This window comes from Bufo gargarizans, chromosome 2 (genome assembly GCF_014858855.1).
Source record: "Bufo gargarizans isolate SCDJY-AF-19 chromosome 2, ASM1485885v1, whole genome shotgun sequence".
Lineage (NCBI taxonomy): Eukaryota > Metazoa > Chordata > Amphibia > Anura > Bufonidae > Bufo > Bufo gargarizans.
The window spans coordinates 379,340,711-379,354,911 of record NC_058081.1 but is presented as its reverse complement, the minus strand read 5'-3'; the positions used below and the strand labels follow the sequence as shown (position 1 = coordinate 379,354,911).

The following is a 14,201-nucleotide window of genomic DNA, read 5'->3' as shown; positions in this document are numbered from 1 at the left end:
ACAGATAGTCAGTGCAGGTTATATCCTGATATAGCGGAGCTGATATATATAATACAGATAGTCAGTGCAGGTTATATCCTGATATAGCGGAGCTGATATATATATAATACAGATAGTCAGTGCAGGTTATATCCTGATATAGTGGAGCTGATATATATATATAATACAGATAGTCAGTACAGGTTATATTCTGATATAGCGGAGCTGATATATATATAATACAGATAGTCAGTGCAGGTTATATCCTGATATAGTGGAGCTGATATATATAATACAGATAGTCAGTGCAGGTTATATCCTGATATAGTGGAGCTGATATATATATAATACAGATAGTCAGTGCAGGTTATATCCTGATATAGTGGAGCTGATATATATATATAATACAGATAGTCAGTGCAGGTTATATCCTGATATAGTGGAGCTGATATATAATACAGATAGTCAGTGCAGGTTATATCCTGATATAGTGGAGCTGATATATATAATACAGATAGTCAGTGCAGGTTATATCCTGATATAGTGGAGCTGATATATATATAATACAGATAGTCAGTGCAGGTTATATCCTGATATAGTGGAGCTGATATATATATAATACAGATAGTCAGTGCAGGTTATATCCTGATATAGTGGAGCTGATATATATATAATACAGATAGTCAGTGCAGGTTATATCCTGATATAGTGGAGCTGATATATGCGTTAATTTCTTAACGTTAATTTGTTTTCCCTTAGTCCTAACAGCAGCACATGTGGGGGGTTTATCCGCCCCAGTGAAACTGGTAGGACAGACGGAATGTTTAATGAAGTAAAGTAATCAAATAAATCCACGCCCCCATTACCTCACTATAAGAGGCCAAACCCCCCATACATCAGTGTGTCATAACAAGAAACTCTCAAAAAACAAAGGGAGGGATATTTGTGTGCTGCTGTTAGGACTAAGGGAAAACAAATTAACGTTAAGAAATTAACGCTTCCCTTACGTCCTAACCAGCAGCACATGTGGGGACTTAGCAAGAAGTTAGCCTAAAGGGTAGGGACTTCAATGCTGAATGGAATTCAAAACAGACCGCCCAAAGGCAGTGTCTTCTGATCCCCTGAGGTTGAGTCTATAATGGCTCACAAAGGTAGAATGTGAGCTCCAGGAGGCCGCGGAACAGATCTGTTCCAGAGGAATAAGAGACCTTTCGGCCCAACTAGTAGAGACTGCTCGGGTGGAGTGAGCAGTGACAAAGGCAGGAGGAGGTCTATTCTGGGAAGCGAAAGATTCTCTGATGGCCTCTCTGATCCATCTACTTAGAGTAGGCTTAGAGGCCTTCTTCCCTTTATTCCTGCCAAAGAACAGGATAAGAAGATTCTCTGACCTTCTGAACTCCCGGGATCTCTCAATGTAGATTCTCAAACATCTGGCCACATCCAGAGTATGGAGGGAAGTTTCTTCTGCAGAGGAAGAAGAGGAACATAACACAGGCAAAGACACAACTTGATTAATGTTGTGCACAGAGGGCACCTTAGGCAAAAAGGTGGGTAAAAAACGTAAAAGGACTCTGTCCGGTAAAAATAAAGTGTATGGCTCATATGCCGAAAAAGCCTGAAGCTCTGAAATGCGTTTGGCCGAAGTTACGGCCAACAAAAAGGTTACCTTCCAGGATAAAAACTTAAAGTCCACTTCTTCCAAGGGTTCAAAGGGAGGACCACTCAACCCTTTAAGCACCACTGAGAGATCCCACTGCGGTATAGGTCTTGAAATGCTAGGCTTAAGACGTACGGCTCCTTTAAGGAACCTCTTAATCAGAGGGTCTTGATGTAAAGATCTGCCAAAGGCGGCTGACAGAGCAGAGATCTGTACCTTGAGTGTAGAAGGGCTGAGGCCCTTATCTAGTCCATCCTGCATGAACTGAAGAATAGCTGATACTGGAGGATCCTGAGATGGTACTTGATGAGATGCACACCATAGAAGAAAAATGCGCTTTACCCTGGCGTAGGCCTTGACAGTCGCAGGAGCTCTGGAATGAGACATCGTTCTTAAGACCGCTGCTGATAGCCCTTCCGGCTCTAGAAGGGACTCATCAATCTCCAGGCTGTCAGATTGAGTCTGGATGGATCCAGGCAGAGCTGAGTGCCCCGGGACACCAGGTTCTGCATTGGGGGAAGCTTCCAATATTGCCCTCGGCTCATCTGCATGAGCAGGGTAAACCAAGACCTCCTGGGCCAGAATGGAATCACGGCTATTACTGAGGCTTGGTCCTGCCGAATCTTCATCAATACCCTGGGTATCATGGCGATGGGAGGAAAGATGTAGGCCAGCCTGAACTCCCATGGAATTGACAGAGCATCTACTGCCAAGGGATTGTCCTCCCGATACAGGGAACAGAACGTTTCCACTTTGGCATTGAATCTTGTCGCCATGAGATCTATGTCCGGGCGACCCCACCGGAGAGTGATCTGATGAAAGATCTCCTGATTCAGAGACATTTCTCCCAGAGCTGGGACTCCTCTGCTGAGCTGGTCTGCAACCACATTCAGGGACCCCCGAATGTGGACTGCTGAAAGGTGGGAAAGATTCTGCTCTGCCCAAGACAGAATTAGACCTACTTCTGAGAGTAGACTCTGAGACCTGGTGCCTCCCTGTTTGTTGATGTAAGATACCGCAGTAGAATTGTCTGAGCGAACCCTTACAGCCTTGTTTCTGATAAGGGGGAAAAAATGAAAGAGAGCCATCCGGATTGCTCTGAGTTCTCTCAGATTGGATGACATCAAACGCTCTTGAGGGCTCCAGGATCCTTGAACTTGAAGTTCCTCTAGATGGGCACCCCAGCCTAGAAGGGATGCATCTGTCGTCAACAGGATCCAACAAGGTTGGATCAAGGACCTCCCATCTTTGACCTGTTTCCACCACTTCAGTGAGCGGCGAGCTTGAGATGACAGGGAGCACTTTGTCTCTAGCCCTCTGGGAGTTCGATCCCATAGACTCAGAACTTCCGCTTGAAGAGGGCGAATATGCCACAAGGCCCAAGGAACCGCATCCACGGCTGCTGACATTAGGCCTAACATCCTCATCAATACTCTGATAGTTACCCGGCGGGGAACCATGAGTTGATCTGCAGTCTTGGAAATGCGTAACTTCCTTTCCGGAGAAAGGTAGAGCGTCATGTTGGCAGAATCTATTATGAACCCCAGAAACCTCCTGGTAGTGGAGGGAGAAATCTCTGACTTCTGCCAATTGATAATCCAGCCCAAGCGCTGGAGGAAGGACTGAGCCTGCAGAAGATGAAGATGAAGCGTCTCTACCGAGTGGGCTTTTAGAAGCCAATCGTCCAGATATGGAATGATCTCCAGGCCTCTCAATCTGAGGGGAGCTACTACAGCTATCACCACTTTGGTGAAGATGTAGGGCGCGGTTGTGATGCCGAAGGGAAGTGCGGCAAACTGAAAATGTTTCACCGTCCCTCTGAGACTTACTGCCACTCGTAGATACTTCCTGTGGGCCTGGCACACAGGGATGTGGAGATAGGCATCCCTTAGATCCAGTGTGACCATCAGGTCCCCTGGGCTCAGGATGCTGATTACCGATTTGATGGTTTCCATCCGGAACCGCCTTTTCTTTATGAATCGGTTGAGGTAGCGGAGATCTATGATCATGCGCCAACCTCCTGTGGCTTTGGGAACAAGGAAAACTGGCGAATAGACGCCGGATCCAATCTCTTCTGGAGGAACCTCCTCCAAGGCCCCTTTCCGCCTGTATTCCAGTATAGACTCCTCCAACACCGTTTGCTTCGCGCGTGGAAGTAATCTTGTCAAAACAAATTTTTCTGGGGGAACAGATAAAAATTCTATCCTGTACCCTGTCCTTATTATATTCAGGACCCAGGGATCTGGAACAAACTCTGTCCAGGTATTTAGAAAAAAAGTTAAACGGCCTCCGACTGGGAGGTCTGAAAGAATAGGAGTCAAATTTATGATTGGATCTGACGGAAGGGGAGGGCCGTCACTGGTCGGCTTTATTGTTTTTGTTCCCACCGGAACGATATGATCCTCCCCTCCTGGACCCACGGCCTCGCTGAGGCCTGGATTGGCCCTGAAAGGATCTGGACCCTCTACCCTGCCTACCCCTACCCTTAGGGGTTTGAGGAAGGCATTTGCCCTTTTTATCGGCAAGACCCTCCATAATGCGGTCCAGTTCAGTCCCAAAAAGCCTTCCTGGCTCGTAAGGGAGGCTGCATAAATTATACTTGGAGGCATTATCTGCCACCCAAGGTTTTAGCCATAGTGGCCTCCTACCCGCTGCAGAGAGGGCCATAGCTTTAGAGGCTAATTTTAACTGTTGTGGGCCAGAGTCACACAGAAATTCCACGGCACGTAGAATGGACTTAAACTGCGCCAGGATGTCATCATGGGATATGCCAGAGTCGATATCCGACTGCACCTGTCGGAGGCGTCTTTGGAGGAAGACGGCTACCTCCGTAGAGGATATGGCCACAGATGCAGCAGCAGCAGCAGCAGTGGAGTAAGACCTTCTCAAGGTGCATTCTACCCGCCTGTCCATCGGGTCCTGTAAGTTGGAGCCGTCATCAGCCGGGACAAGAGTCCTCTTAGACAATTTTGCAATTGCCAAATCAACTTTGGGCACAGTGCCCCACTGGTCAAATTGGGAAGTCACAATCGGGAACATGGACTTGAAGCGCTTTGAGATGACCGGTGCCTTCTCAGGATGTTTCCATTCTAGCTTCATTAATCGAGACAGAGTCTCGTCCACTTTGAAGGCCCTTGGCCCCCTAGAGGTGGACTCTGAAGCTTCCCCGGGATCAACATCCTGGTCCCCCGACCGGATGGATCTAAGTAACCTCTGGGTCTTCTCTACAGGAAAGGCGTACCTTCCAGCCTCTTCTTCCTCCCCGCTAGACTCAGAGGAATGGACTTCGTCCACGGTATGGTAGACTTCCTCCTGCATAGGAGTGGGTCTCAGAGGAGATCGGACACTGGGTCTTCTGGATGACATGGAATCCCTTAGGGTGTTCATTGAGGACTCCACAAAGTCCTTTACCCAGACTACTACGTCCCGTATGGTAGGCTCCGTATCAGGAGGCAGGGGAGGAGGAGGACGGCAAGAGGGACACCTATTAAATTCATAGGAGTCCGCTAGAGGGGTGTCACAATCCTTACACGCCAAATGCTTGCGCTTGGATGACGTCTTGCGCCCAGTCCGATCCCCATCACCGGCAGAGGACATTATCTGCAGAGAAAGAGTTAAAAATGAATGAACAATGTCTATTCATTAGCTAACCAAGGAAGCAGCAAACCTACCAGACACAGGAAAGCTGGTGACTAAAGTAGTCTGCCTCAGAAACCAACCCAAGGCTGCAAACAGCACAGCCTGGAAGGACTGGAGGCTTTATATATTCAAATTTGGCGCCCAAACTGACGTCAGACGCCAGGTTTGAACAAACTTTAATCATTGTTGTTCAGCAACAAACCACCAGAGGGCGCTGGAACACAATGTGTGTAAGCCAAACAGGAAGCTGAATGCAGGAGCTCCGAGCCTCCAACATGCCGGCAGCACCAGCTTCATCAGATAAGCTGCAACCCTGAAAGAGAAACACAAGGTTAGCATGAAATCTAAGAGCATGGCAGCCAAATGGCTGCCCCGTCTGTCCTGCAGTCCCAAGGACAGAAAAAAACACACTGATGTATGGGGGGTTTGGCCTCTTATAGTGAGGTAATGGGGGCGTGGATTTATTTGATTACTTTACTTCATTAAACATTCCGTCTGTCCTACCAGTTTCACTGGGGCGGATAAACCCCCACATGTGCTGCTGGTTAGGACGTAAGGGAAATATATAATACAGATAGTCAGTGCAGGTTATATCCTGATATAGTGGAGCTGATATATATATATATATAATACAGATAGTCAGTGCAGGTTATATCCCGATATAGTGGAGCTGATATATATATATAATACAGATAGTCAGTGCAGGTTATATCCTGATATAGTGGAGCTGATATATATATAATACAGATAGTCAGTGCAGGTTATATCCTGATATAGTGGAGCTGATATATATATATAATACAGATAGTCAGTGCAGGTTATATCCTGATATAGTGGAGCTGATATATATATATATAATACAGATAGTCAGTGCAGGTTATATCCTGATATAGTGGAGCTGATATATATATAATACAGATAGTCAGTGCAGGTTATATCCTGATATAGCGGAGCTGATATATATATAATACAGATAGTCAGTGCAGGTTATATCCTGATATAGTGGAGCTGATATATATATAATACAGATAGTCAGTGCAGGTTATATCCTGATATAGTGGAGCTGATATATATATATAATACAGATAGTCAGTGCAGGTTATATCCTGATATAGTGGAGCTGATATATATATATAATACAGATAGTCAGTGCAGGTTATATCCTGATATAGTGGAGCTGATATATATATAATACAGATAGTCAGTGCAGGTTATATCCTGATATAGTGGAGCTGATATATATATATAATACAGATAGTCAGTGCAGGTTATATCCTGATATAGTGGAGCTGATATAATATATAATACAGATAGTCAGTGCAGGTTATATCCTGATATAGTGGAGCTGATATATATATAATACAGATAGTCAGTGCAGGTTATATCCTGATATAGTGGAGCTGATATATATATAAATACAGATAGTCAGTGCAGGTTATATCCTGATATAGTGGAGCTGATATATATATATATATAATACAGATAGTCAGTGCAGGTTATATCCCGATATAGTGGAGCTGATATATATATATAATACAGATAGTCAGTGCAGGTTATATCCTGATATAGTGGAGCTGATATATATATAATACAGATAGTCAGTGCAGGTTATATCCTGATATAGTGGAGCTGATATATATATATATAATACAGATAGTCAGTGCAGGTTATATCCTGATATAGTGGAGCTGATATATATATATATATAATACAGATAGTCAGTGCAGGTTATATCCTGATATAGTGGAGCTGATATATATATATAATACAGATAGTCAGTGCAGGTTATATCCTGATATAGCGGAGCTGATATATATAATACAGATAGTCAGTGCAGGTTATATCCTGATATAGTGGAGCTGATATATATATAATACAGATAGTCAGTGCAGGTTATATCCTGATATAGTGGAGCTGATATATATATAATACAGATAGTCAGTGCAGGTTATATCCTGATATAGCGGAGCTGATATATATATAATACAGATAGTCAGTGCAGGTTATATCCTGATATAGTGGAGCTGATATATATATAATACAGATAGTCAGTGCAGGTTATATCCTGATATAGTGGAGCTGATATATATATAATACAGATAGTCAGTGCAGGTTATATCCTGATATAGTGGAGCTGATATATATATAATACAGATAGTCAGTGCAGGTTATATCCTGATATAGTGGAGCTGATATATATATATAATACAGATAGTCAGTGCAGGTTATATCCTGATATAGTGGAGCTGATATATATATAATACAGATAGTCAGTGCAGGTTATATCCTGATATAGTGGAGCTGATATATATATAATACAGATAGTCAGTGCAGGTTATATCCTGATATAGTGGAGCTGATATATATATATAATACAGATAGTCAGTGCAGGTTATATCCTGATATAGTGGAGCTGATATATATATAATACAGATAGTCAGTGCAGGTTATATCCTGATATAGTGGAGCTGATATATATATAATACAGATAGTCAGTGCAGGTTATATCCTGATATAGTGGAGCTGATATATATAATATAATACAGATAGTCAGTGCAGGTTATATCCTGATATAGTGGAGCTGATATATATATATAATACAGATAGTCAGTGCAGGTTATATCCTGATATAGTGGAGCTGATATATATATATAATACAGATAGTCAGTGCAGGTTATATCCTGATATAGTGGAGCTGATATATATATAATACAGATAGTCAGTGCAGGTTATATCCTGATATAGTGGAGCTGATATATATATAATACAGATAGTCAGTGCAGGTTATATCCTGATATAGAGGAGCTGATATATATATATAATACAGATAGTCAGTGCAGGTTATATCCTGATATAGTGGAGCTGATATATATATAATACAGATAGTCAGTGCAGGTTATATCCTGATATAGTGGAGCTGATATATATATATAATACAGATAGTCAGTGCAGGTTATATCCTGATATAGCGGAGCTGATATATATATAATACAGATAGTCAGTGCAGGTTATATCCTGATATAGTGGAGCTGATATATATATATAATACAGATAGTCAGTGCAGGTTATATCCTGAAATAGTGGAGCTGATATATATAATACAGATAGTCAGTGCAGGTTATATCCTGATATAGTGGAGCTGATATATATAATACAGATAGTCAGTGCAGGTTATATCCTGATATAGTGGAGCTGATATATATATATATATAATACAGATAGTCAGTGCAGGTTATATCCTGATATAGTGGAGCTGATATATATATATAATACAGATAGTCAGTGCAGGTTATATCCTGATATAGTGGAGCTGATATATATATATATAATACAGATAGTCAGTGCAGGTTATATCCTGATATAGTGGAGCTGATATATATATATAATACAGATAGTCAGTGCAGGTTATATCCTGATATAGTGGAGCTGATATATATATATAATACAGATAGTCAGTGCAGGTTATATCCTGATATAGCGGAGCTGATATATATATATAATACAGATAGTCAGTGCAGGTTATATCCTGATATAGTGGAGCTGATATATATATATAATACAGATAGTCAGTGCAGGTTATATCCTGATATAGAGGAGCTGATATATATATAATACAGATAGTCAGTGCAGGTTATATCCTGATATAGTGGAGCTGATATATATACAGACGTGGACAAAATTGTTGGTACCCTTTGGTCAATGAAAGAAAAAGTCACAATGGTCACAGAAATAACTTTAATCTGACAAAAGTAATAATAAATTAAAATTCTATAAATGTTAACCAATGAAAGTCAGACATTGTTTTTCAACCATGCTTCAACAGAATTATGTAAAAAAATAAACTCATGAAACAGGCATGGACAAAAATGATGGTACCCCTAGAAAACACAGAACATAATGTGACCAAAGGGACATGTTAATTCAAGGTGTGTCCACTAATTAGCATCACAGGTGTCTACAACCTTGTAATCAGCCATTGGGCCTATATATATGGCTCCAGGTAATCACTGTGTTGTTTGGTGATATGGTGTGTACCACACTCGACATGGACCAGAGGAAGCAAAGGAAAGAGCTGTCTCAAGAGATCAGAAAGAAAATTATAGACAAGCATGTTAAAGGTAAAGGCTATAAGACCATCTCCAAGCAACTAGATGTTCCTGTGAGTACAGTTGCACATATTATTCATAAGTTTAAGATCCATGGGACTGTAGCCAACCTCCCTGGACGTGGCCGCAGGAGGAAAATTGATGACAAATCTAAGAGACGGATAATCCGAATGGTAACAAAAGAGCCTAGAAAGACTTCTAAAGAGATTCAAGGTGAACTTCATGCTCAAGGAACATCAGTGTCAGATCGCACCATCCGTCGTTGTTTGAGCCAAAGTGGACTACATGGGAGACGACCAAGGAGGACACCATTGTTGAAAACGAATCATAAAAAAGCAAGACTGGAATATGCCAAACTACATGTTGACAAGCCACAAAGCTTCTGGGAGAATGTCCTGTGGACAGATGAGACAAAAATCGAAGTTTTTGCCAAGGCACATCAGCTGTATGTTCACAGACGAAAAAATGAAGCATATCAAGAAAAGAACACTGTCCCTACTGTGAAACATGGAGGAGGCTCTGTTATGTTCTGGGGCTGCTTTGCTGCGTCTGGCACAGGGTGTCTTGAATCTGTGCAGGGTACAATGAAATCTCAAGACTATCAAGGAATTCTAGAGAGAAATGTACTAGCCAGTGTCAGAAAGCTTGGTCTCAGTCGCAGGTCATGGGTCTTGCAACAGGACAATGACCCAAAACACACCGCTAAAAACACCCAAGAATGGCTAAGAGGAAAAAATTGGACTATTCTAAAGTGGCCTTCTATGAGCCCTGACCTCAATCCTATTGAGCATCTTTGGAAGGAGCTGAAACATGCAGTCTGGAAAAGGCACCCTTCAAACCGGACACAACTGGAGCAGTTTGCTCATGAGGAGTGGGCCAAAATACCTGCTGAGAGGTGCAGATGTCTCATTGACAGTTACAGGAAGCGTTTGATTGCAGTGATTGCCTCAAAAGGTTGCGCAACAAAATATTAAGTTAGGGGTACCATCATTTTTGTCCATGCCTGTTTCATGAGTTTATTTTTTTACATAATTCTGTTGAAGCATGGTTGAAAAACAATGTCTGACTTTCATTGGTTAACATTTATAGAATTTTAATTTATTATTACTTTTGTCAGATTAAAGTTATTTCTGTGACCATTGTGACTTTTTCTTTCATTGACCAAAGGGTACCAACAATTTTGTCCACGTCTGTATATAATACAGATAGTCAGTGCAGGTTATATTCTGATATAGTGGAGCTGATATATATATAATACAGAGAGTCAGTGCAGGTTATATCCTGATATAGTGGAGCTGATATATATATATAATACAGATAGTCAGTGCAGGTTATATCCTGATATAGTGGAGCTGATATATATATATAATACAGATAGTCAGTGCAGGTTATATCCTGATATAGTGGAGCTGATATATATAATACAGATAGTCAGTGCAGGTTATATCCTGATATAGCGGAGCTGATATATATATACAGATAGTCAGTGCAGGTTATATCCTGATATAGCGGAGCTGATATATATATAATACAGATAGTCAGTGCAGGTTATATCCTGATATAGTGGAGCTGATATATATATATAATACAGATAGTCAGTGCAGGTTATATCCTGATATAGTGGAGCTGATATATATATAATACAGATAGTCAGTGCAGGCTATATCCTGATATAGTGGAGCTGATATATATATATAATACAGATAGTCAGTGCAGGTTATATCCTGATATAGTGGAGCTGATATATATATATAATACAGATAGTCAGTGCAGGTTATATCCCGATATAGTGGAGCTGATATATATATATAATACAGATAGTCAGTGCAGGTTATATCCTGATATAGCGGAGCTGATATATATATATAATACAGATAGTCAGTGCAGGTTATATCCCGATATAGCGGAGCTGATATATATATAATACAGATAGTCAGTGCAGGTTATATCCTGATATAGCGGAGCTGATATATATATAATACAGATAGTCAGTGCAGGTTATATCCTGATATAGTGGAGCTGATATATATATAATACAGATAGTCAGTGCAGGTTATATCCTGATATAGTGGAGCTGATATATATAATACAGATAGTCAGTGCAGGGTATATCCTGAAATAGTGGAGCTGATATATATAATACAGATAGTCAGTGCAGGTTATATCCTGATATAGTGGAGCTGATATATATATATAATACAGATAGTCAGTGCAGGTTATATCCTGATATATAGCGGAGCTGATATATATATATAATACAGATAGTCAGTGCAGGTTATATCCTGATATAGTGGAGCTGATATATATATAATACAGATAGTCAGTGCAGGTTATATCCCGATATAGTGGAGCTGATATATATATATAATACAGATAGTCAGTGCAGGTTATATCCTGATATAGTGGAGCTGATATATATATATAATACAGATAGTCAGTGCAGGTTATATCCTGATATAGTGGAGCTGATATATATATAATACAGATAGTCAGTGCAGGTTATATCCTGATATAGTGGAGCTGATATATATATAATACAGATAGTCAGTGCAGGTTATATCCTGATATAGTGGAGCTGATATATATATAATACAGATAGTCAGTGCAGGTTATATCCTGATATAGCGGAGCTGATATATATATAATACAGATAGTCAGTGCAGGTTATATCCTGATATAGTGGAGCTGATATATATATATAATACAGATAGTCAGTGCAGGTTATATCCTGATATAGTGGAGCTGATATATATATATAATACAGATAGTCAGTGCAGGTTATATCCTGATATAGTGGAGCTGATATATATATATAATACAGATAGTCAGTGCAGGTTATATCCTGATATAGTGGAGCTGATATATATATAATACAGATAGTCAGTGCAGGTTATATCCTGATATAGTGGAGCTGATATATATATATAATACAGATAGTCAGTGTAGGTTATATCCTGATATAGTGGAGCTGATATATATATAATACAGATAGTCAGTGCAGGTTATATCCTGATATAGTGGAGCTGATATATATAATACAGATAGTCAGTGCAGGTTATATCCTGATATAGTGGAGCTGATATATATATAATACAGATAGTCAGTGCAGGTTATATCCTGATATAGTGGAGCTGATATATATATAATACAGATAGTCAGTGCAGGTTATATCCTGATATAGTGGAGCTGATATATATATATAATACAGATAGTCAGTGCAGGTTATATCCTGATATAGTGGAGCTGATATATATATAATACAGATAGTCAGTGCAGGTTATATCCTGATATAGTGGAGCTGATATATATATATAATACAGATAGTCAGTGCAGGTTATATCCTGATATAGTGGAGCTGATATATATATATAATACAGATAGTCAGTGCAGGTTATATCCTGATATAGTGGAGCTGATATATATATATAATACAGATAGTCAGTGCAGGTTATATCCTGATATAGTGGAGCTGATATATATATAATACAGATAGTCAGTGCAGGTTATATCCTGATATAGTGGAGCTGATATATATATATAATACAGATAGTCAGTGCAGGTTATATCCTGATATAGTGGAGCTGATATATATATATAATACAGATAGTCAGTGCAGGTTATATCCTGATATAGTGGAGCTGATATATATATAATACAGATAGTCAGTGCAGGTTATATCCTGATATAGTGGAGCTGATATATATATAATACAGATAGTCAGTGCAGGTTATATCCTGATATAGTGGAGCTGATATATATATATAATACAGATAGTCAGTGCAGGTTATATCCTGATATAGTGGAGCTGATATATATATATAATACAGATAGTCAGTGCAGGTTATATCCTGATATAGTGGAGCTGATATATATATATAATACAGATAGTCAGTGCAGGTTATATCCTGATATAGTGGAGCTGATATATATATAATACAGATAGTCAGTGCAGGTTATATCCTGATATAGTGGAGCTGATATATATATAATACAGATAGTCAGTGCAGGTTATATCCTGATATAGTGGAGCTGATATATATATATAATACAGATAGTCAGTGCAGGTTATATCCTGATATAGTGGAGCTGATATATATATAATACAGATAGTCAGTGCAGGTTATATCCTGATATAGTGGAGCTGATATATATATAATACAGATAGTCAGTGCAGGTTATATCCTGATATAGTGGAGCTGATATATATATAATACAGATAGTCAGTGCAGGTTATATCCTGATATAGCGGAGCTGATATATATATATAATACAGATAGTCAGTGCAGGTTATATCCCGATATAGTGGAGCTGATATATATATAATACAGATAGTCAGTGCAGGTTATATCCTGATATAGTGGAGCTGATATATATATATAATACAGATAGTCAGTGCAGGTTATATCCTGATATAGTGGAGCTGATATATATATATAATACAGATAGTCAGTGCAGGTTATATCCTGATATAGTGGAGCTGATAGGTTCTGCTGTCCATACATACAGACATAGCGCTGTGATGTCACAAGTTCACAACAATTCTTACTACGCCAATCAGTAATCAGTAGTCAGACCTGATGAAATGTGAAGTTGCACGTATTGCGCCAAAATATTCGCATAATTAGTGCCGATTTCGCAATCGTGAATATATTGGCGCACTCTATCTGCATATAAAGCCATTGTAACGTTCTGCCGTGCCGACCATTGTCTCCAGTCTCAGGAAACTTCTAGCAGCTTGGAAAATGTAGCTTGTGACCCGCGCCTGTATTTCGAGTGCATTACACTAATATTATATTGCTGATTTTTCGCGATCAAGAAAA

The 14,201-nt window shown here is 39.8% G+C and overlaps 2 protein-coding genes across 2 annotated transcripts in view; one reads left to right on the top strand and one right to left on the bottom strand.

Annotated features, from left to right (window-relative positions):
• Positions 1–14,201, top strand: part of ACAP1 (ArfGAP with coiled-coil, ankyrin repeat and PH domains 1) — an 81,456-nt gene that overhangs the window by 38,484 nt on the left and 28,771 nt on the right. The window lies entirely within an intron of this gene.
• On the bottom strand, positions 905–5,792 carry LOC122928184. The gene is made up of 2 exons (XM_044280758.1): positions 4,878–5,792; positions 905–2,009 (listed from the first exon to the last, which is right to left on the bottom strand). Exons 1-2 carry the CDS (start codon positions 5,231–5,233, stop codon positions 1,046–1,048), a joined length of 1,320 nt encoding a protein of 439 aa, XP_044136693.1. The 5' UTR covers positions 5,234–5,792; the 3' UTR covers positions 905–1,045.

Excerpts from the sequence above, each read along its gene's own strand:
- LOC122928184 (XM_044280758.1), bottom strand. The coding sequence starts at position 5,233 with ATGTCCTCTGCCGGTGATGGGGATCGGACTGGGCGCAAGACGTCATCC. Across the intron at positions 2,010-4,877 it reads GAGGAAGAAGAGGCTGGAAG|AGCTCCTGCGACTGTCAAGG; the intron begins GTACGCCTTTCC and ends GTCTCATTCCAG.